Source organism: Cetorhinus maximus, chromosome 14 (assembly GCF_964194155.1).
Source record: "Cetorhinus maximus chromosome 14, sCetMax3.hap1.1, whole genome shotgun sequence".
Classification (NCBI taxonomy): Eukaryota; Metazoa; Chordata; class Chondrichthyes; order Lamniformes; family Cetorhinidae; genus Cetorhinus; species Cetorhinus maximus.
Genome location: NC_135892.1, coordinates 97,608,557 through 97,633,806, shown reverse-complemented (window position 1 = coordinate 97,633,806; position 25,250 = coordinate 97,608,557). Strand labels below are relative to the sequence as shown.

General features: G+C 41.8%; 1 protein-coding gene across 1 annotated transcript; it reads left to right on the top strand.

Annotated features, from left to right (window-relative positions):
- On the top strand, window positions 1-23,509 carry LOC144689850 (glutaminyl-peptide cyclotransferase-like). Its single transcript, XM_078557289.1, has 7 exons — window positions 1-260; window positions 3,824-3,970; window positions 7,817-8,098; window positions 11,923-12,096; window positions 15,219-15,318; window positions 16,995-17,111; window positions 22,965-23,509. Exons 1-7 carry the CDS (start codon window positions 144-146, stop codon window positions 23,108-23,110), a joined length of 1,083 nt encoding a protein of 360 aa, XP_078413415.1. The 5' UTR covers window positions 1-143; the 3' UTR covers window positions 23,111-23,509.
- Window positions 23,510-25,250: the final 1,741 nt, after the last annotated feature.

Here is a 25,250-nt window from a genome sequence, read left to right as displayed (position 1 = left end):
AGTCTGGAATGACGTAAATAAAAAAGAAAGGCTTTTAAGTGCACTGTGGCTCTGATTAGACTCACAAGATTGCACATTAGTCTGTGACGAGAGAGAGGGAGAGAGAGCAAGACAAAAGTGTGTGCTTGTTACAACAGCTAGAGATGGCTAGTAGCAAGAGCTTGATTTATCCTCTTTTTGTGGTTTTATTTCATTTGACAACAATCTTCTGCCAAACCCACGGGCAAGGACAATATAAGGTATCATGGACAGAAGAAAAGGTAGGTTTTTAGATTATAGACTGGGGGCTCATTGTGGTGCAAATGTGTAGGTAGAGGTTGTAGTTTTACATTTTAAAATGGAGAAAAGCAAAGGAGTTTTAAGCTGAGCTTCTATCTCCCTGGGGCCTGTCATTAGAAGGTCACAAGGCATAACTTCTCTAAAATAATCACCCACCATATTTTAGGAAGGAAAGGGAAGGGAGGTTTTGAATAAAGCCCATTCATCCTGTCTTCTTTTTCTGTCAGCAATCTGACATTATATGCAAGATTGAAACTAGTATAAACCCCCCCAATTTTAACTTGGAGTGTGATTGTGACTGTGGGGCTGAGGCAGATGTGAAGCTCTGGACATTTTAATCCCTGGCCTCATGTTTCAGCAAGGACTCCCACTTGAACCAGAGGGAATCATGACTTGGCTAGCAGATGGGAGTAGGACAGCGGTGATAAGATGGAGCAACAGCCAGGGTTCAAAGTGGGCAGCACAAGGGAAGTGGCGAGGGGAGGAAGACAGAAGGCCTGGGCAATAGAGGACTAAGCTTTCATTCAATGGTCTGGAGGAGCACTCCTGCTTCTCCTGGTCTACAAAGAAATCTCAAATAATTGAAGATTCAAATTTACCTCAGCCCCTTATGGCTGTGATTCTGCTAGGTTTCACTGACAGGTCTGGGATTGTGTCCTACTTACCTGATACTGATCAAAAATGGCATCAGGGTCTGACTGATGTAATTGATTCACAACTTTTAAATATTAATAATACTCTCATCTGCCTGCAGCAAGCTGCCCAAAGCTGCTAAAATTCTGGTAAACTGGAGGCAGAAATAAACACATCAGGAACATGCTTTCTTTGTAACATCATACCCCTCTTCTTTTAATCTAATAGTCATAGAGTCATAGAGGTCTACAGCACAGAAAAAGGCCCTTCAGCCCATCAAGTTTGCACCAGTCAAACAAGTACCTAACTATTTTAATCCCATTTTCCAGCACTAGGCCCATAGCCTGGTATGCCATGGCATCGCAAGTGCACATCCAAATACTTCTTAAATGTTATGAGGGTTTCTGCCTCTACCATCCTTTCAGGCAGTGAGCTCCAGATTCCCACTGCCCTCTGGGTGAAAAAATTCTTCCTCACATCCCCTCTAAACCTGTCCTAACCTTCCTGAATGAGCCATGATGGGTCTTTCTTGCTGATTTTTTTTTGATGAAATGTATTTTTGTTGAACATTTTGAATTGCTTCTTTAAATGTTTCCCACTGTTTATTTACTGCCACACCTTTTAGTCTATTTACCCCATCAACCTTGGCTAGTTCTCCTCTCACGTATAAGTAATTGGCTTTGTTTAAACTGAAGATTTTTATTTGGGACTGGAGTATGTCACTTTCAAACTTAACATGGAATTCAATTGCATCATGATATATATTCTTTGGGATGTTTACAAAGAATTTACATTTGAGTAACTAAGGCACTGTTTAAGTTATTTTGCTCAAATTCTTAATAAATATAGGGATTGAAAGAATGAAATTTGAGATGAAATTGTTTGACTTCTTGCCAAGGGGAATTATGCTTTTTTACATTAGCCTAGGGTACTGGATAATTTCCAAGAATGCCACGTCTCAGTAATTTCCATATTTTGCTGAACCCTTAAGGCTATGTGGGCAGCATATTTTCTCATTCAATCCAGTTGCTGCTATGATGAAAATGTTTGTGCATACCTGAACCATTATAATTGTCACTGTGGCTTATTCTGAATGTAGAGAATATTGCCTGTAATTTGCTGTGTTAAGGCATTAAAAACAGTGACTGCCATTAGTTAGACTTGCCCTTGCATGTATCATTTTTAAAAGTTTTCGCTTGGCAAGTTGCTAAAAGTGGGAGCTGATATCACAGCAAGGAAAACAGGGCATCTGGAATCTGAGTGAATGAGCAAAGCAACTGCTTATCTCTTTAACCAATCAGACTGAAGGATTGTGAAATTGACAGCAAGCATAGAAAAGGAATTATAAGTTATATGGGTGAATTCACTGTAAAATCAGGTACAGAAAGAAAAAAAGGAAAAAAAAGAAAAGAAAGAAAAAAAAAGAGATTGGATTAAGAAAGAGAAAATAGAACAGAAAGGAAAAGTTAAACAAAAAGTATTTTAAAATCTTCAACAATTAAAACAAAAGAGCATTAATTGTCCTAGTACAAGCAGATAAACAGGGGAAGTTTAGCAACAAGTTCCTTCATGACTTCCTAAAGAAGTAGTCTTTATTGTGCCATACTTCTGTGTAAGGCTTCTGCGGCCAGGATTTTACATTGGTTAGGCAGGCTTGGCGGGAGCGGGCAGGGGCAGTCGGGAAGCTGACTGCGGTGCGCGCCCACCAAATGAAATATCACGAGACAGCACAATGACATTGGGATGCACGCCCGACATCATCCCACGCCATTTTACGTTCCGGAGTGTCGGGGCCGCCCCCACACACCAAATGTAAAATTCTGCCCTGTGTATGCAGGCACTCACTATCGGAAACAAAACAGCCTTATTACATCCCAGTGTGAGTCATATATTTTGAATGGATGTCAGCATCAGCAATTATATCCTGCTGGGATCATCAGGATACTATTTCCAGCAGTCATTAGTATTGTTTTGTTGGTTCCTGCTCTAACCAATAGTAATGCTATGGGGAGTGCTATGATTAAGCTAATTCCCTTTATATTGTAGAATCTCTCTGCTCGAAGCTTTTGTGTAATACATTGGGGCTCTGAAATCAGGCCTGTTCACATCGTGCAGTGAATTTCCACGCACCAGTTGCATATATTTGGTTTAAAATTGTGACCGAAAATTTCATTTTCTGGCTGCAAGATCTCCCGCTGAGCCTTAGGAAGCTTCTTTGTAGGCCTAGAGTTTGAAAAGCACGTGCTGTCATCCGCATGTGGGCAGGTGATGAAGGGGTTGTAAGCTTAGTCTGGCTATGTTGTTGCCAGTAATTTGTCACCAGTAGTACTACTGCCTCCAGAGCAGTTAATTTTTTTTTCCAGTAACTTCCTGTCCATTTAGCTTTCTTTACATTACAGCAGTACTTCCAAAATTAGGACATGGCAGGATCCTTGTAAGTGTGAAGAAGCCATAAAATAACCAGTTCTTGTAGAGGAATTTAAATGGAATCATGGTTTATGATAATATAAGAACAAACCAAAACTAAATATCAGATTTGTTACTCCCTTGCTGATACTGCTATTCTTTATGATTTTGAAACGATACTTATAATTTCCTCAAGTCACTTACAACTGCCCTCTTGACAATTATTGGGTTGATTTTTCAGTAGTAATATGCAAAGTGTGTATTGTGCAGTATTCTGCCTTTCGATTCTACTGATAATTTTAGCAGAGCTTACTGTTTAGCAGTTAATTTAAGAGAACTACTTTTAGGATCTGTCTCTACTAACTGCTTACACTTAGCTTCTTGGCAATTTTTAAAATGGTTTCGAAATGTTAATAGTCCTGAGACTCCTGTTAAATGATGTAAACTGGTGAGGATGGCATAAATTTTAAATTTTCTTATTCTCTCAATGACTTTAAATCACCAGCTGCTTCATAAGCCCAAGTACCTGACTGCGACCGATACCCGGAATGTTACATCACTGACCAACATTTCTCTGATGTGGTATAATGATTTGAGACCAATTCTTAGGGAGAGATATCCAGGCTCTGTTGGAAATGTAGCTGTGCGCCAGGTGAGTACAGATAATCCATTCAAGTTTCATCTACCTTGGAAGCTTAGTTTTGCTTGCATCAAGTTGGCTTGTATTCCCTTGAGTATGGAGAATGAAAGGTGATCTGATTTGAGGTGTTTAAAATGTTAAGCTATTTCCTCTGCTGGGAATGATCATAAACTTAGAGCCTGGCCATTAGGGGGGAAATTAGGAAGCACTTTTTCACACAAAGACTAGTTGAAATCTGGAACTCACACGCTCAAAAAGCCCTGGAGCAATTGGCAGTTTCAGGACTGAAATTGATATTTTTTTTCAGATAAGGGTACCAAGGGAATGGAGCTAAGGTACATACAAACATATGAATTAGGAGCTGGGGTAGGCCACTTGGCCCCTTGAGCCAGCTCCGCCATTCAATAAGATCATGGCTAATCTGATTTTAATCTCATTTTCGTGCCTATCCCCGAAAACCTTTCACCCTCTTGCTTATCATGAATCCAGCTACCTCTGACTTAAGGATGTCCACATCTACAAGGCACAAGTCAGGAGTGTGAAGGAATTCTTCATTTGCCTGGATGAGTGCAGCTCCAACATCATTTGGAACTATATTGCCATTCCTTCACTGTTGCTGGATTAAAATTCTCAAACTCCCTTCCTAACAGCACCATAGGTGTACCAAATGGACTGCAGCAGTTCAAGAAGATGGCTCGTGATTACCTTCTGAAGTGCAATTAGGATGAGAAATTAATGCTGGTTATGCCAGATCACAGAATCACAGAATCACACAGTGTAGAAGAGGCCCTTCGGCCCATGGATTCTGCACCGACATGTGAGAAACACCTGACCTACCTACCTAATCCCATTTACTAGCACTTGGCCCATAGCCTTGAATGTTATGACATGCCAAGTGCTCATCCAGGTACTTTTTAAAGGATGTGAGGCAACCCGCCTCCACCACCCTCCTAGGCAGCGTATTCCAGACCGTCGCCACCCTCTGGGTAAAAAAGTTTTTCCTCACATCCCCCTAAACCTCCTGCCCCTCACCTTGAACTTGTGTCCCCTCATGACTGACCCTTCAACTAAGGGGAACAGCTGCTCCCTATCTACCCTGTCCATGTCCCTCATAATCTTGTACATCTCTATCAGGTCACTCCTCAGTCTTCTCTGTTCCAACGAAAACAACCCAAGTCTATCCAACCTCTCTTTATAACTTAAATGTTTCATCCCAGGCAACATCCTGGTGAATCTCCTCTGCACCCCCTCCAGTGCAATCACATCCTTCCTATAATGTGGCGACCAGAACTGCACACAGTACTCCAGCTGTGGCCTCACCAAGGTTTTATACAACTCCAACATGACCTCCCTACTTTTGTAATCTATGCCTCGATTGATAAAAGCAAGTGTCCCATATGCCTTTTTCACCACCCCACTAACATGCCCCTCCGCCTTCAGAGATCTATGGACACACACGCCAAGGGCCCTTTGTTCCTCAGAACTTCCTAGTGTCATGCCCTTCATTAAATAATTCCTTGTCAAATTACTCCTTCCAAAGTGTATCACCTCACACTTTTCAGGGTTAAATTCCATCTGCCTCTTACCTGCCCATTTGACCATCCCATCTATATCTTCCTGTAGCCCAAGACACTCAACCTCACTGTTAACCACCCGGCCAATCTTTGTGTCATCCGCAAAGTTACTAATCCTACCCCCCACATAGTCATCTATGTCGTTTATATAAATGACAAATAATAGGGGACCCAGCACAGATCCCTGTGGTACGCCACTGGACACGGGCTTCCAGTCACTAAAGCAGCCTTCTGTCATCACCCTCTGTATCCTACAACTAAGCCAATTTTGAATCCACCTTATCAAATTACCCTGTATCCCATGTGCATTTGCCTTCTTTATAAGCCTCCCATGTGGGACCATTTCAAAGGCTTTGCTGAAATCCATGTAAACTACATCAACTGCACTACCCTCATCTACATACCTGGTCACCTCTTCAAATTTGTTAGGCATGACCTCCCTCTGACAAAGCCATGCTGACTATCCCTGATCAAACATTGCCTCTCCAGGTGGAGATAGATTCTCTCCTTCAGAATTTTCTCCAATAGTTTCCCTGCCACTGATGTGAGACTCACTGGCCTGTAGTTCCCTGGCTTATCTCTACAACCCTTCTTAAATAGCGGAACCACATTAGCTGTTCTCCAGTCCTCTGGCACCTCCCCCGTGGCCAGAGAGGAATTAAAAATTTGGGTCTGAGCCCCTGCGATCTCCTCCCTTGCCTTCCTCAGCAGCCTGGGACACAAATCATCCGGACCTGGAGGTTTGTCCACTTTTAAGCCTGCCAACACCTCCAATGCCTTGTCACTCCCTATATCAATTTGCTCGAGAACCTCACAGTCTCTCAGCCCGAGTTCCATACCTTCATCCTCATTCTCTTGGGTGAAGACGGATGTGAAGTATTCGTTCAACACTCTAGCGATGTCCTCTGGCTCCACCCATAGATTGCCCCTTTGGTCCCTAATGGGCCCTACTCTTTCCCTGGTTATCCTCTTCCCATTGATATACTTATAGAATATCTTGGGATTTTCCCTACCTTTACCAGCCAGAGCTTTCTCATATCCCCTCTTTGCTCTCCTAATTGCTTTCTTAAGCTCCACCCTGCACTTTCTGTACTCCACTAATGCCTCCGCTGATTTGCTCCCCTTGTATCTGCTAAAAGCCTCTCTTTTCCTTCTCATCGTATCCTGAATATCTCTGGTCATCCATGGTTCTCTGGGCTTGTTACTCCTTCCTATCACCCTAGAGGGAACATGTTGAGCCTGTACCCTCCCCATTTCCTTTTTGCTCATTCCCCACAAGTAGCTGTTCCCAGTCTACCTTGGCCAGATCCTGCCTTATTTTACTAAAATCCGCTCTCCCCCAATCCAAAACATTTTTTTGCAACTTGTCTATTTCTTTGTCCATAACAAACTCAAACTGTACCATGTTGTGGTCGCTATCACTAAAATGCTCCCCCACCACCACCTCAGCCACCTGTCTGGCTTCATTCCCCAGAATGCGCTGTCCCTTGTTAGACCCTCTACATATTGACCTAAAAAGTTCTCCTATACACATTTCAAGAAATCCACTCCATCCAAGCCCTTAGCAGTATGTCTATCCCAATTAATGTTGGAAAAGTTGAAATCACCTAATATGATTACCCTATTGTTATTGTTTTTACACACCTCCGCAAATTATACACATATTTGCTCCTCAATTTCCCGCTGACTATCTGGGGGTCTATAATAAACACCTAACAATGTGGCTGCCCCTTTTTTATTCCTAAGCGCTACCCACAAAGCTTAATTCGATGCCCCCTCCAAGATATCATCTCTCCTTACTGCAGTAACTGACTCCTTAACTAACAATGCAATGCCTCCTCCTCTTTTACCCCCTCCCCTGTCTCGCCTAAAGATTCTATATCCCGGAATGTTGAATGATGCCTCCATCTCAAGAATGAATATAAAAAAATTTCTCCCAGTCTATGAATTAAAATGAGAGCAGGTAAAATTCCCCTGAGCCACTGCAAATGTCATTCTGAATTGCAAAGGGCAGCTAACAAAGGCATGTAAAGGGGTCAAATAAAAGTCTCCCTTCAATTTTGTTTTCATTTTATCAGTCCCTCCTTTAGGCTGGAACCTCGATAAAGCTGAACACAAGAATTCATATCTGTTGGAACGAAACAGTCCAATAGTGCTTGCCCTGGACATTCACTATCCTACTTAGTGCCTCTATCAAGAAAGAAAGCCAAAAAAATGCCTTTTAACCTGCTACTTTTTAGCTTGTGTGAGGGTTAACCCTTGTTAATTTCTGTTTTCTCCATAGCACATCATAAGTCGGTTAGGTGAACTCCAGGCTGGCTGGGTAACTGAAGAGGACACTTTCCAGGATGCGATACCCTATGGAACAGTCACATTTTCAAATATCATCAGTACACTAAATCCCTCAGCTAAGCGAAGGCTGGTGCTGGCTTGTCACTATGACTCAAAATACTATAATGAATGGTGGTATAGTAGAGTGTACGTAGGTGCCACTGATTCTGCTGTACCATGTGCCATGATGTTGGAGCTAGCTCGTGCACTGGACAATCTGCTTCTTCAGATGAAGGTACTTCTTAATATATGGTACATAAATAATTAACTTGGTAAAGTATCACATAAAATTCTCAGTTATTTAACATTTTACATATGTATCAAGCCATTTATATCAAGAGGTTGTTAAGATGTCAATTTAAAAACAAAAAAAAAACACATTTTAAGAAAATTCTCATTTTGTCCCATTTAAATCAAAATAATTAACTTTTTTTCTACATTTTAACAAATTTTCTGGTGTCAGATGTTCACCTAAAGGATGATATAATGACATTTCAGGCTTTACTCAGGTACTGCTTGGCAGAAACTTGTGCTCTCCCTTGTGGCAAGTTTGGTGGCAGGCCAACATTTAATTGGGTGGGAGGGTGCTGGTTTGGGAGGGGTGCGGAAGCCCAGGTTCACAGGCATTCAGTGGAAAGGGGGGACCCACTGAAAGCAATCCCCCTAAACTTCCTGCCATAACCCCCTCACTACCCCTCCCCTGTGAACTGCACCCCAGGACCCTCCCCACTCCTGCCATTGCTCACTTCTATCTGGGTCTCTCCTCTATCCAAGGTCGCAATGGGTGTAGTACTGGCAGCAGCCACCGCCTTCCTCGTGGGACTGCTGCAAACAGAAGAGTTCTCGGCAGGCAGGACTTCTGCCCACTGGGGTCCTTGATCCCATGGGAAGGCCCACCACTGGCCTGCCAGGTGCCTGAGTGGCACAGGATGCAGTGGACCTTCCTGAAAGGAGGCGATGTGGGGGTCTTGCCAGCTCTCCAGCTGGTGGCCGAGACCCTCATTGCCTCCACAAGATTCTGCCCGTGAAGTCTGACAGAAGCTGAGGAAAGACTCGTTGCTGATGAAACCAATTCAGATATTTAGGAGGAGGGGATTTCAATTGGATTTGCTCTTCCTGTGGTGCTCCCCAGATGTGCTTTGTGGCATTTGCATTCATACAGCCTGTTAACATCACAGCCTGCCAAGACAAGATTATGAATGGGTATATTAGTGCCCATAGTTAATAAAAAATATTGATACCTGTAGTAATGTATCATCTGTCATAAAAGTATATGCTGTAATTTTAACCAGATATTAATCATTTGCAAAAACTACGCACTGATGCCTTTGACAATAGCAAATATATGATAAACAAACCTAAATAATTGAACTAAAGCCAGAACATGATTAACTGATTTACTTTATGAGGGAAATTTTTGGACAAATCTGCAAGGATAAGAGTATTGTAGAATCTGCATGGCTCCGTGGTAGCATTTTTGACTCTCAGAGATTGTGGGGTTTGTGCATTTTGGGGCTTCAGCAAATAATTTTGGCTAACGCTTCAGTGCTGCGCTACTGGAGTTGCTATCTTTCAGATGAGATGTTAAATTATGGCCCTCTGTGTCAGCTCAAAAAGATGTAGATGATACCATTATGCTATTTGAAGTGGAGTTCTCCTGCTATCACCGCCAACAGTAATTCTTCAACGAGCACCACTAAAACAGTTTATCTGGTTATTTATCCTATTGCAATTATGGGATCTTGTTTTGCACAAAATTGACATTTGCTGTACAACATGCATGCAGCAAGATCTGGACAAACTTCAGACCTGTGATGATATGTAGCAAGTACCATTGCACTACACCAGGTAATAACTATCTCCAACAAGAGAATATTGCCATTACTGAGTTCCCCACTATCGACATCATGGGGTTTACCATTGTCCAAAAACTCAACTGGAACAACCACATAAATGCTGAATTACCGTGGCATTACAAGCTGGATATTCTACAGTTTATAGCTTACCTCCTGACTCCTTGAAGCCTCAATCCACCACCTCGAAGATACAATTTAGAAATGCAATGGAATGCAAACCACTTCCCTGGATAGATTTCACTGTAATGGCATTCAAGAAGCACACCACCAACCAGAACAAAGCAGTTTGCTTGATTGGAAATCCTTGTACATTTAAAATAATTATTCCCTCTACTACTCGCATACTGCGGCTGCAGAATACAGGATGCACCACAGCAAGTCACCAAGGTTCTTCAGCAGCACCTCTAAAACCTGCAATCTCCACCACCTAGGTAGCAGGTGCATGTGAGCACCATTATATTCAAAGTCAACTACAAGTCATGCACCATCCTAACTTAGATATGTATGGTCTTTCCTTCATTGTCAATGCTTTTTTTCTTTCTTGGAATGTGGGCATCGCTGACAAGGCTAACATTTGTTGCCCATCTCTAATTGCCCTTGAACTGAATGACTTGGTCGGTCATTTCAGAGGGCACTTAAGAGTCAACCACATTGCTGCGGGTTTGGATTTCTTTCTCTAAAGGGCACGAGTGAACCAAATGGATTTTTACAACAATTGATGATAGTTTTGCCTTTATTATTAATGAGACTAGCTTTATATTCCAAATTTTATTTATTGAGTTCAAATTCCACCAGCTGCCATGGCTCCCAGAGCATTAGCCTGAGTCTCTGGATTACTAGTCCAGTGATGTTACCATTACGCTACTGTCTCCCGCAAGATATAGGAACTCCCTTCCGGACAACAGTGTGTCAGTATCTTCACTGCGCGGACTGTAGCAGTTCAAGGAAATGGTCACCATCACCTCCTTAATGCAGGGAAGTGAGTCAAAGAAAAAAACTTGAAAATGGGTGAGCTCTGCAAGGGAGCGAAGCAACCAATCGGGAGGATGTAGGTGGGGGACAACCCCTCCCACAGTGTGGAGACTTTTTAAAATATTTGCTTTGAAATGGAAAGGGATTTTCTGGTGCATTATTTCAGCAGCATTTGAAGAAATAACCTGGCATTTCTAAAGACAAATATAACTCCTGAGATTAATCATACAATACATATGTATATCATTACCACTTATTGGAAAAAAAGAACCACAAAGTCAAAATAAAACCCTTCAAACTGACCAAATTCCTGTATAATCATTTGTGTCTAATGTACTGTCCATACACAATACTTTAAACCCCTTCCCTTTTCAGCTAACTTAAACATATGTCCACCATACATTTTTTTACTTAATGTGATGGATGAGCTTGTTGCACACTGTAATAACAGAGAAACAGAAATCCGGTAAAAAAACAGAAAAATCACATCCTTGTTAATGACAACAAATACTGGCCTTTCCAGAAATGCCTATATCCTATAATTATTTTTAAAAAACTAAATAGAGCTACCTGCAGATAAATTGAAAGACCACAAAAGACAGGCTTTTCCAGTTTCGTGAGAAACGAATGAACATGCACCAGATGAATAGAAAAATGAACAAATAAAATTGAAACCAATCAGTACCATGGATAGGTGATGCAATAAGAAATTAGGCAGAATTGCCTGAAGTACTTCAAGGCCAGTGGTATTTAATTTGTGCAGTAAATAGCCGCCATACAGCTAGCATAATGAATACAGTTATTCAGGGTATGGTTCTAATAACGCCAAGGCCTGAGCAAATGTATTATCATCTTACTATGTCAAAACAACTGGGGAGAAAAATACTTCTCCTAGGAATCTCACCCAACAGCAGTTAATTTTTTGGTCATATTGTCCACAGTTTAAATTGGTAACATCATGAAAATAGTGATTCATTTAAATAGGCTCACATTAAAATAGCACCTATAACAGTACATTCCAAAGTATTATGATTTTGAGACTAGCCAAGATTGGTGTTATTTTTTCTAAATGTGATTTGCATGCATTTTCTATGTTCCAATATTTCATTGAGTTTTAATGTTTGAAAACGTCTCAGCAGAAATATCGCTTATTCATATCCTCAAGAGATTCAAATTTTAGTGTAGGTAAATTTTTATAGGCTTACATTTAAATTATTTCTCTTTCAACTAGGATAATAGTGACAGACCAGATCTTACCCTGCAGCTAATTTTTTTTGATGGAGAAGAAGCATTTCAATATTGGTCTGATATTGATTCACTATATGGCTCTCGACATTTGGCGCAGAAGATGGAGAAGGAGGCACATCCACCTGGTGCCACAGAAACCAACCAGCTGCATGGTATTGTAAGTACTGACCACTTGCAAGACAGGAAAAAAAATACAAGAAACAATTGTCCTCTTGACAGTTGACAAGATGTATGCCAATAAAAATTAAATAATAAGGCAGCTTTTCTCAATTACAGATTAAAGTAGTGTTCATAAAGGTTCAATTCAATAAATTTCTTTTTTCTCATGGATTAATAGCAATAGGAAACCTTGTTAACCATAGTTAAACCAGGCTGACTGGGATTTTCCAGTCAGCCCATGGTTTCCTGACATGACGGGGGCACATTAACTCCCTGGGTTGACAGGCTGGTGGAGTGGACCTGGGGTGGGGAGGTGCACCTTGCCTGGGTGAGAGAGCAGCAAGGTTGCCCCGAACTGGGAATATTCATCATTCTCCCACACAATTCTGGCTTGACTGCCGGAACAATTTTTTATTTACACTTTTAAAAAGGTTGGAGAATGCATCTCCATTATGAAGTGCACTGTCAATTATTTACCCTCTCCTGCAGCCTGCTGCTCCTCTCAAGCTGGAAGGCTTTGAAAGCCCACCTGCCACCCTTTATTAAGCAGGGAACCAGTCTCCATGCCAATTAAGGGGGCACCTCTGTGACAATCCCAAAGAGTGGCTGTTTCCCCTCGGATGTGGGTTTGGGACCCATATAGTCCTGATTCCTGTTTCCCACCCCCAAATGCAAAATTCAGCCCTATATGTGGAATAACGACAGCCAATAAAGGGGAAAAGGCCATCTGGCCATTGATGAAGTGTGTACAAAATGACAAAAATATTTTAAAATATTATATCTCCTGAAAGGCATGTCCACACACAAAGAGTCTTATTCTGTTGAAGACATGACTCCACTCATTGTGGAAGATGCAAGAACTGTAAAGTAAAACAAACACATTGGCTACATGACATAAGGGTTTCCTTTCTAACTTTTAATATAAAACAACATTGGGAACATATGGTTATTCAGCTGCCCTTCCTGACTATCTAAGAAAATTCAGAGTGATGCTGTTCTAGATAACTCTTGGGGGAGAATCTTCGGCTTGGCGGGCGGGCTCTGCCCCTGCTCGCTGAGGTGTAAAATGACGCGGGGTGACATTGGGTGTGCGTCCCGAAGTCACCCCGCGTCACTTAGATTTCCAGTTCGGCAGGTGCGCAGCCAAGTCAGCCGCGTGCCTGCTGAACTGTCAAAGGCCTATTGAGGCCATTTAATTAACAACTAAAATAATTAACGGAGCTGCCCATCCAACCTTAAGGTTGGCAGGTAGGCGAAGAGCCCAGACAGCCTTTGCATTTTTCATGGAACCTCATCCACAGGCGGGATGAGGTTTCATGAATGATTTTAAAGTTTCTCAAAATTTTTTATTGAAATTAATGCACATGTCCCAGCTCATGTGACAGTTTCACATGAGGGGACATGTCATAAAAATTTTTTCAACACTTTATTGAACTGTTAAAACTTAAAATTAATCTCCATGAGACACCTGTGTGCCTCAGGGAGATTTCTGCGCTCTTTAATTGAGCCCAAATTACCTTTAACTACCTACATTGTCAACATGATGCTACTTTGTGGCTTTTAATGGATAATTATTACTATTTGTCTAGGCATTACCAGGTAAATCTATTGCAAAATTAGGCAATGACCATATTTCCCACAACAGAATTTTGGTTACTAATCCCTCTTAAAAACTTTAAAACAAAGCTAATTGTGTTGATTTTAGGAACCCAGCATTAATGTAATTTCATTTAAAGCTGCCTATCTTTGCTAAAAGGTGGGAAGGGCTAGTGTTTGGACCACTGTTGTTAAGTGTTTATGTAAATAATTTGGGCTCAATAATGTATGTTCCATTTCAAAATTTATGGACAATACTTTGATTAAGGGGACAATTAATACGGAGGAGGATTATGACAAAACACAGGAAAATGTAAATAAACTTGCAGAATTGGGAAGTTATTGGCAAATGAACTTCAAGATAGATAAGCATGAGGTTGTACCTTTTCGTGGGAAGAATAAGGAGACCACATACTCTTTGGAAAATAACTCTTTAAATGTGGTAGACATGCAAAGAGATTTAGGGTACAGAAAAAACAAATTATTAAAAATTACATTATTAAAATAGTGATGCTGCTTAATAAGGCCATTATATAAAAACAAGGCACTGGGTTTCACTTCTAGACAGATAGAATTGGAAAGCAGAGAAATTATACAAATAAACAAGTTTCAAATGTTAGATTTTGGGCAGAATTTTGCCATCGGCGAGCAGGGGACGGGGCCTGCTCGCTGACACGTAAAATGACGCGGGATGACGTTGGGTGGAACCCCCGACGTCATCCCACCCCATTTAAATTTTCAGGAAGGCGGGGGCACAGCAAAATCAACTGCGGGCCCGCCGACCTGTCAATGGCCAATTGAGGCCATTGACAGGATCATTTAACCAATTAAAGGACCTGCCCGTCCAACCTTAAGGTTGGCGGGCAGGCCAGCAGCCCCAGCGGCAAATAGAGAAAACATGAAACCTCATCCAGTGGCGGGATGAGGTTTCACGCAGGGTTTTAAAAATTTTAATAAAGTTATTCTGTAAATTATGAACATGTCCCACTCATGTGACATTGTCACATGATGGTGACATATGTAAGGGATTTTTTTTCCTCTATTTTTAATATTTCTCAAAGTCCAGGCGATCTCCCTGAGGCTGCACTTAGCTTCAGGGAGATGTGTGCTCTTTCGTGCGCATGCGCGAAAGAGCGCACTCTCACTTTTAGGGAATCCCCCCCGCCTGGACAGGAAGCGCAGAGCTCTTCCTACCAGATGTCATGCTGGGAGGGCCTTAATTGGCCCGCCCACATAAAATGGCTGTGTGGCCCGCTTTGCTGGCGGGGATCGGCTCCGCGCCTGCCAGAGATTGGGTCGGGCCCACTCGCCCGACAGGCAGAAAATTCTGCCCTTTAGAGAAGATATTAATCTGAAACGAAAACAATTTATCAACTCCTAAACATTTTAGTGATGGAATTTATACCAGATGGGACCTCTTTCTTAATTCTACAAGATCTATTTGGTAGTCACAGAGAATTGAAGTAATTAACCTGTTGATTTGCTAATGTACTAATTTGACAAAATTGCGTATGTTCTTTATAGGACCTATTTGTGTTATTGGATTTGATCGGTGCACAAGATCCAAGGTTTCCAAGTTATTTTCCGAATACAGCTCGATGGCATAAAAGACTACAGCTAATAGGTAACAATAAATTAACTGAAATATTAGTTATGTAGATTGTCATACATTTGCGCGTTGCAAATTTGTTTCTTGTCTTATATTTTGCTTTGCTCTTTCCTGCTGAATTGTATATGTAAAATTTTTAGCTCGGCGGGCGAGCACATGCCTGACCCGACTGAGTGTAAAATGACGCATGATGACGTCAGGTGTGCTCCCGACTTTAGCATGCTCTCACGCAATATTTTGGTTGGCAGGCACATGCTGGAGTCAGCAGCGCACCCGCTGACAATTAAAAGGCCTATTAAGGCCATTAACAAGTTAATTAAAATAAATTTTTCACTGCCTGTACAACCTTACAGTTGGTGGGCAGGCGAAAAGGCCATGCGGCCTTTGCACTTTTTTGGAAACCACATCCACAGGTGGGGTGATGTTTCCAAAAGCATTTCATTGATAATATGCCCCTGCTCATGTGATAGAGTCACATGAGGAGACATGTTTCATTACATTCTTATTTATTTAATTAAATTTTTACATATATCTTCATCTTCCTGAGGCAGCTCTCTGGCCCGCCAGTGTGAAATTGACTTGCGGGGCCAATTGCAGGTGGCGGTCTGCTTCCTGACCGTCCTGCCGAGCCCGCACACCAAGGGCAAAATTCTGCCCTGATTGCCACTCCCCCCACCAATTCTGCCATTGCTTCAGCCCATCTGCTGCTGAAACTCTCATCCAGGTCTTTGAAACCCTAAACTTCCCATGCTCTACCATCCATAAACTTGAGCTCATGGAAAACTCTGCTGCCCATTTCCCTAGTTTGCACCAAGTCCCATTCACCCATCCATCCCTGTGCTTGCTGACCTTCTCTGGCTTCCACTTAAGTGATGCCTCAATTTTAAAAGTCGCATCCTTGTTTTCAAATCCCTCCATGGCCTCTCCCTTCCCTATCTCTGTAACCTCCTACAACCTTACAACCCTCCAAAATATCTGCACTTCTCCAATTCTGACCTTTTAACCATTACCGATTTTAATCACTCCCACCACTGGCTGCCATGCTTTCAGCCACAAAAATGCTATGCTCTGAAATTCCCTTAACTTCTCCACTCCCTATCTTATTTTCTTCATGTAAGACACTCCTTTAAAATCTACCTCTTTGACAAAAGCTTTAGGGCATCTCCTTATGTGGCTCAGTGTCAAATTTTGTTTGATAATGTTCTTGTGAAGCACCTTGGGATGTTTTACAAGGTTAAATACAAGTTATTGTTGAATCTGCTTCCATGATCCTCTCAGGCAGCCCATTCCAGATCAGAACAACTTGGTGTGGAAAACAAATAATTCTTGAATTTTTCCAAATATCTTGAAGGAATTACCTTATTAAGTAATTTTCCAGTGTGCAATGGCTGGCCATTGAAATTTCAAACAGGGCTTTGTCTGCCGCCTCATTAAGGATCAGTGAAAAATACCAAGAAAACAGTACACATATCTCTATGCTGTGATTAAAACTTTATTCTGCTTCAATCTACTGCCAACATTCACAAGAAACTTACCAGGCCATCTATAAAATGCAACCAAACCAACTTGCTTAATAAAAACAAAACATGTTGGAAAAGCTCAGCAGGTTAGCCAGCATCTGTAGAGAGAAACATTATTAATGTTTCAGGTCAATAACTTTTCATTAGAACTTGTTTAATGTCATCCAACAGAACGTCGCCTGCATCGACTGGGTTTACTGAACAACCATCCCAACGAGGTAAAATATTTCTGGACCAAAATGCGAGCTGGGCATATTGAGGATGACCATACACCATTTTTGCAAAGAGGTATGTTGTATTATATTAGTGACAAAGTTTTTCCCCTGTCCTGTGTAACAAAATCATAGATCTATTGATACTTAGCATTGTTTCCTTGTTTTTGTACTCTGTGTCTATTTATAGTGTAGTGGAGTTGAAATAATTGGTCAACTCTCTCTAAGAGCCAGCACGAGCATTATGGGTCAAATGACCTTCCGTGCTGTAAGGTTTTATAATACTTTCCAATTGTTTTATACATTACTTTGGCACAAAAATAGAATTATTCTTCTAACATCTACATGACATACCTAGGTGCATTGATGGGAACCTATTTCTACAGAATGTGTTTTTATCCTTTTCTTTCCTGTCCTTTATTTACAATGATCCGCAACAGAAAAATGTAAAACCAATGCTAAAGCCACCAGTGTATTATTTGTAACAAATTGGTTGATACAATGGGATGACATTTGTGTTGTTTTAATGAAATTGTTAACTGATTTTAAATAAGGATAAAATGGTGAAATAAACAGTTTACTCAGAGCCTGTTAACTAATCTACTATAAATATCAGTGGAATGTTTCACATAAGTTTTTAAAAAATCTTTCATGGGATATGGGTGTCGCTGGCAAGGCCAGTATTTGTTCCATCCCTAAGTGTCCTTGAACTGAATGGCTTCTTAGGCTATTTCCGAGGACAGTCAAGAGTCAACCACATTGCTGTGGGTCTGGAGTTACACATAGGCCAGACCAGGTAAGGACAGCAGATTTCATAATCAAAAGGACATTAGTGAAACAGATGGGTTTTTATGGCAATCGATGATAGTTTCATGGTCATTGTTACTGAAATTAGCTTTCAATTCCATGGGTGGAATATTACTCTGGCAGGAATTTAGGGTCCCGCCAAGGTCAATGGACTTTCGAATAGCTCGCTGCATTTTATGGCCCTACCTGGCTGCGACAGCGCTGTAAAACTCCGCTCCATATTTTTTTCTATTAATGAATTGAATTTAAATCCCACGAGCTGCCATGGTGGGATTTGATCCATGTCTCCAGAGCATGAGCCAGCATCTCTGGAATACTAATCCAGTGGCGTTACCACTTCATCACTATCTCCCCCAATTGGGCATGTAGAAAGCAAATCTAGAATTATACACACTTTGGGACAGATTTTCATGGAGTTGGGCCAACTCTGGAGGCCTTTAAAAATGGTGGATGGGACCCTGATGTGGAGGTCCCACCCCCATTTCTAACAGATCTGTTTTTAGTCAGCAGGGGAAGGAGGCAGGGCGTGAATCTCACAGGTGGGAAACCCAAACTCAATTGGACCATTTGAAATTAATGCTAAGTTCAAATAGATTCCATTTTTTCTGTTCCTTCACTATCACTGGGTCAAAATCCCGGAACTCCCTCCCAAACAGCACTGTGGGTGTACCTGCACCAAGGGACTGCAGCAGTTCAAGAAGGCAGCTAACTGCCACCTTCTCAAGGGCAATTAAGGGTGGGCAATAAATGCTGGCCTAGCCAGCAATGCCCACATCCTGTATATGCATTAAAAAAACACCCACTGTTGGAGTGCATTGATTGACAGGCCATATGGTGTAGCTCAGAGCATCAACCCATTAGCCATCTGTTTCTGTAGTTTCAATAAACTTCATTGTTTACATTTCCCAAGGTCTGTTACTACAGCTGAGCCAATTATGAATGCTTGACTGAGTTTCTAAAGCTCCAACACCATTAATCTCAGCAGGGGAGCTGAATTCACATTTAATTTGATAGTTTTAAGAGGTTATGAAATTATTAGTCATCTCTGATGTGGTTGGTGAATAGACATTTTTTTGTTTTCACAACAGATTAACCATTTGAGGGATTTAAATTTTTTGAATGGATTTCATGAATGAGAATATTTTCAATATCAAGTGTGTATGAGTAAGAACTCTCTTAGATTGGTAGAAATGTATTTATTTTTTCATCTGCAAATGTTTCCTGAGGTCTGCTCATAGTGGATATGGGGTGAGAGACTATGGAGGTGGCATCAGGATATAAGGGAGCATGGAGGTGGCATGGGGTATATAGGTGTCTTTGAGGGGAGTTGCATGAGGGTGAGGATTAGAGGGCCTAACAGCCTTTTATTGAACTGGACCAAAGTGTCATAAAACTGAGGCAGATTTCTGAGGCTTGCCCACCTCCATGGTCACTTCCGGATGCTTCCAGAGATGGCAAGCCCTACTTGATCATGTCCTCTCCCCTCCCCCAGAGCAAAAGTTGTGCATGTGGAGGACATTTCCAAGACGATGGGTCTGTCAAGTTGGGAGATTTCCCAACTTGAGCATCCCGCCTCAGTGACAAAAATCCGGCCCAAAGATGTTCACGTTAAAAATGATGCATTCTGATTAAGTTTTATTTTTTCTTATTCAATTAATGGATTGTAATTTTTTAGGAAAAATAAGTCACATTAGGTTTATCTGTATTCAGCATACCTACCAGGCTATCACTTCTCTAAAATACACCCTTTTCAAGATATACTCTCTCGCTTTCACCTCCTTTTTAAAATTCTTTCATGGGATGTGGGTATCGTTGGCTAGGCTAGCATTTATTGCCCATCCCTAATTGCCCTTGAGAATGTGGTGGTGAGCTGCCTTCTTGAACCGCTGCAGTCTATGTGGTGCAGTTTACCCACAGTCCTATTAGGAAGGGAGTTCCAGGTTTTTGACCCAGCTATAATGAAGGAATGGCGATATAGTTCCAAGTCAGGATGATATGTGGCTTAGAAGAGAACCTGCAGGTGATGGTGTTCCCATGCATCTGCTCCCCTTGTCCTTCTAGACGGCAGAGGTTGGAGGTTTGAAGGTGCTGTCGAGGGAGCCTTGGTGAGCTGCTGCAGTGCACTGTGCGTCTGTGGTGGAGGGACTGAATGTTTAAGGTGGTGGAGGAGGTGCCAATCAAGCAGGCTGCTTTGTCCTGGATGGTGCCAAGCTTCTTGAGTGTTGTTGGAGCTGCACTCAATCTGGCAAGTGGAGACTATTCCATCACACTCCTGGGGCAGAATTTTGCCGTTGGCGAGCAGCGGGCGGGCCCGCTCGCCGATGCGAAAATGACGCAGGATGACGTCGAGGGAACCCCTGACGTCATCCCGCCCCATTTAAATGTTCAGGAAGGCGGGCGGACAGCGCGATCAGCTGTCTGCCCGCCAACCTGTCAATGGCCAATTGAGGCCATTGACAGGATAATTAAGCCAATTAAAGGCTCTGCCTGTCCAACCTTAAGGTTGGCGGGCAGGCCAGGAGCCCCAGCAGGCTTCTGAAAAAACATGAACCCTCATCCACCGGCGGGATGAGGTTTCACGTCTGTTTTTAAAAACTTTAATAAAGTTTATGTGATATTTATTAACATGTCCCATCTCGTGTGACATTGTCACATGAGGGGGACATGTTAATAATTTTTTTATTTTTCTATTTTTCAACTTTCAAAAACTGTCAATGCTCTCCCTGAGGCAGCACTTATTCTCAGGGAGATGTGTGCTCTTTCGCACACATGCGTGAAAGAGCACACTCTGACAGTCGGGGAATCCCTCCCCCCCAGCACAGGAAGCGCATAGTGCGTCTTGTCGGGCGGCGGGCCTTAATTAGCCAGCCCACTCAAAATGGCGGCGGCACCCGTTTCAGCAGTGGCGATCAGCTGCCCGCCCGCCGCCGAGCCAGTGGGGCCCGCCCACCCATCAAGGGCAAAATTCTGCCCCTGATTTGTGCCTTGCAGGCAATGGACAGGCTTTGGGGAGTCAAAAGGTGAGTCCCTCGTCGCAGAATTTCCAGCCTTTGACCTGCTCTTGTAGCCACAGTATTTATATGGCTGACCCAGTTCAGTTTCTGGTCAAAGGTAATTCTTATTAACCCTTTTTCCTGCTGTCCACAGTCAAGACATATTTTCCCTTTCAAACCCCTGCCAACCTGAATATGAAAAACACTCTACTGTGCTGATCATAATATTCTTGACATCGCAGCTTCAATCTGTGATTGAATCTGTTGGCTGCACTAAGTAAAGTCAAAGCAGCCAGTTTATAAACTTTACAGTGTGTTTTCTTTTCAAACTTGGACTCTCCTAAAGCTGAAGTTCTCTTTATGATATAGACATGATCAAAACAACAATATAATTTGATCATTAGAAGCTTTGCTGTGCATTCGTTACTGTCCAACATTGTGTATTATGTCAAGTTCTTGCTCACAATGCACTCGACTTTCCCATCTCAGTTGCTTTACAGCAACAAACTATTGTTTATTGGCCCGGGATTGACCTTTGTAACTGTACTGCCAGTTATTGACCTCGGAAAAACTTAGTAGCATGTCAACATTAGTCAATTTTTCCACTCCTCTACGTCAGTCTTCGCAGTTTCTTGCTACCAACTATTTGAGAATGATGAAGAATTGCACACCATCATGCGTAGTGTCACTCTGGCCTAGCTTCAATACATAGAATAAATTGTGAATTTGTTATGAACATTACAAATATTAATATTGTTATTTAGTTATCAGCTTCCTACCATCTGGAGATAGATTTTTTTTCCTATTTGCCTACTAGGCAAGGTTGCTGTGCCCAGTGACTGGCTTGGCCTGTCTCCAGCTTGGTTGTTTATCACATGGCATTCCCTTAGAATTAGATATCACCCTGCTTGCTCAGAACTGAATCCAGCAAAACCTCTGGCTGAAAATGCCCTAGTTCTCTGTGCTCCCCAGGTATGAGGAGCTCCAGACATCTCTTGAAATGTTTGTCTATAACTCCATTGGTATCTGTCATTTCTATTAAACATTGGATAACATGGATAAATAAATTCCTATTCCACGATCCTGATTTAACCAAACTTCTCCAGGCAACTTCTGGCTGCGACAGTTTCCCTGGTTGTTCATAAACCCCAAACGCAGGCAATTTTGCCCTTTCAAAAAAGTGCATGACAGCTAGGTGAGAAATTACTATTATGTAAGAGAGCAGCCTAGTGTTTTGCAACTTGTTTTTATGTTCTGTTAGTCAACTGACATAGTGACAGCCATGGCTCGGAGTCACTAGGTTCCATGTTCAAGTGAGAACAAAAATCAAGGCTTATACTCCAGTGCAGTACTAAGAGCGTGCTGCAGTGTTCAAGGTGCCATCTCTTGGATGAGACCTTAAATGAGGTTCCATTTACCTGCTCGGGTGGATATAAAAGATCCCATGGCACTATTTCGAAGAACAGGGGGGTTATCCCCAGTGTCCTGACCAATTCTAAATCAACATCACAAAAAACAGATTCTCTGGTCATTATCACATAGCTGTTCATGGGAGTTTGCTGTGCGCATATTGGCTGTACAGCTCCTACATTACAAAGTGGCCACACTCAAAAAAATTGCACTTCATTGGTTGTAACGTACTTTGAGATGTCCAGTGGTCATGAAACACACTATAAAAGTACACATCTTTCTTTTATTTCTGCATCAGTTGTGAACATTACAACTGGCCATCTGATATATTAGCAGCTCCCATGACCTACTGGTTTGCAATACAGGATTTATATGGTGCCAGCAGTTGTTTGTTTTTTGGTCTGTCTCACAGCATTTAAAGTACCTGAGCTCATTATCTTCAGGACTTTGATTTCTGCTTAAATGTCACCCTCTGACATTGCTCGAGGCAGACAGAGCATTTCCATGGAACGGCATGAGACATTTGGTCTTCTTCTTGTGTTTGTGAGGTCATGGCAGCATGTGAGTGAAATTTCTCAAGAATTTTACATTCTTGACCAAGTAAACAGATTCTTAAAGCCTCACTATTATTTTGACAGCAAATTCTGGCCTACTGTGTGACATTAAAAGGAATGAATGTCTAAACATCAAATAATTCTTCACTGTTTTATGTTCCATAGGTGTCCCCATTCTGCACCTCATACCTACGCCTTTCCCCCAAGTGTGGCACAGCATGGAGGACAATGAGAACAATCTGGATCCAATAGCAATTGATAACCTTAATAAAATATTGCAGTTGTTTGTCTTGGAGTATCTCAGATTCTAGTATACAAAATGTATACAAAGTACACAAAATGAATGGTTATGATCAAGTTAAGTACTTCAGGCCAAGCAGATTTCAGTAAATAGCAGTTCCTGCTGCCTTAATGCAATTGGGAAACCATTGCTTAAAGTAGCTAAACTTACTCACCAAGTTAATGTCAGTTTGTATTCAATGTGCCGACTGAATCAATATTGATAGTTGCTAACCAATAAAAGCTTATGGTGTTCATTCTTTATTAACAATGCATATCGGTGATAGTTTTCTTGGCAATTTTGTTTAGTAGACATTTGAAACTCTTTTGGTGACATGTACAATTTAACTGCATCTAAAATATATATTTCAATTGTAATTTTTACATTTGTCCATTGTGGTGGTAGCATTAAATGGTACAGTTGTACTATACATTTTGTGTGGATGTAAGTATGATTTTGACACGACAAGCATCATCAGTTGAGTATTTTATGTTGGCAATTATGCACCTGAAACATGTGAACTCACACTGGTTGTGTACTGCATCAGTTGAAGCATAACTTTAAATGGTATGAAGTCAATTTTAAAAACCTTTGTAATTAAAGTTTGGTAGAACTCTTTCTTTCAAACCTGAGAGTTAAAAATTTAAAATATAGATAATGTATAGAGAGAAAGAGAGATGAGCAGATTATCCCGTTAGTCCTTTTCAAACAATATAAATTCAAGTACACATGCACAAAGCTTTTTCTCTGATTTGACTCATCAACACTCTTATTTAAAGCTGTTACCAACAGTATTGTTGTTTGAAAGAGGGTTGCTTCCAAGTTAAGAAATTCTGTTTCCTGACCCCGTGATTCTGTTTTAAAATCTATCTATAGGAAGAGCTTTGCTTTGACTGCACACATGGGGCTGAATTTTTCCGTCTGCAAGCTGGGGGTGGGGCCTGCTCGCTGACGCGAAAATGACGCGGGATGAAGTCAGGCAGAACCCCCGATGTCATCGCGCCCCATTTAAATATTCAGGAAGGCGGAGGGACAGCGTGATCAGCTGTCCACCCACCGACCTGGCGATGGCCAATTGAGGCCATTGACAGGATAGTTAAAACAATTAAAGGCCCTGCCCGTCCAACCTTAAGGTTGGTGGGCAGGCCAGGAGCCCCGACGGGCTTCTGAAAAAACATGAAACCTCATCCACCGACGGGATGAGGTTTAATTTCGGTTTTAAAAAAGTTTAATAAAGTTTTTGTGCACTTTATTAACATGTCCCATCTCGTGTGACATTGTCACATGAGGGGGACATGTTAATGATTTTTTTATTTTTCTATTTTTAGAGTTTCAAAAACTTTCAGTGATCTCCCTGAGGCAGCATTTAGTTTCAGGGAGATGTGCGCTCTTTCGCGTGCAAGCACGAAAGAGCGCACTCTCGCATTTGGGGAATCCCCCCCCACCCGCACAGGAAGCGCATAGCGCTTCCTGTCGGGCGTCACGCTGGGTGGGATTTAATTGGCCCGCCCACTTAAAATGGTGGCAGGGCCCGTTTCGGCGGCGGCGATCGGCTGCCCGCCCACTGCCAAGTTGGTCGGGCCCGCCCGCCCGTCAAGGGCAAAATTCAGCCCATGATATGATACTTATGGTGCCATGGTTAAAAAAAAACACTGCTACTTACCTTTAATATGTTATAATGAAAAAAGTGCAGAAAATAGGAAAGGACTCTAGTTCCTAATTCTGTGGGGCTTAATATTATTTCAAGTGGCCATCCCTTTCTCTCAGTTGTGAGGGCTATTAACATTGCTAGTGATGTATCTTAAGGGGAATATTCACTGATGAGGCAAAACTCCACACTGGTGAACTGCTCCTGATAGTAAAAATATCATTCTACCCTACATCTAATCTGTAGCTGACATAATTCAACTGAACAAAATTGTACTTTTTACATCCTAGATAGTATCTAGGATGTGACTGATTTATTTTAGGCTAGTCACTTCTTTTGAGACCAGCTAAGTCTGGATCACACCTTATCTGAAATTTTTATTTCTTTCACCATGCCCTCTTCTCCCGCAACCTCGCCACTTAGAGGTTCAGTGTCCATGTGGTTTACTCTATTGACACAGAAAAGAAGCATTCAGTTAGGGTATTTTCTATTCTTACTCACTTAATATCACCTTTTTGGATCA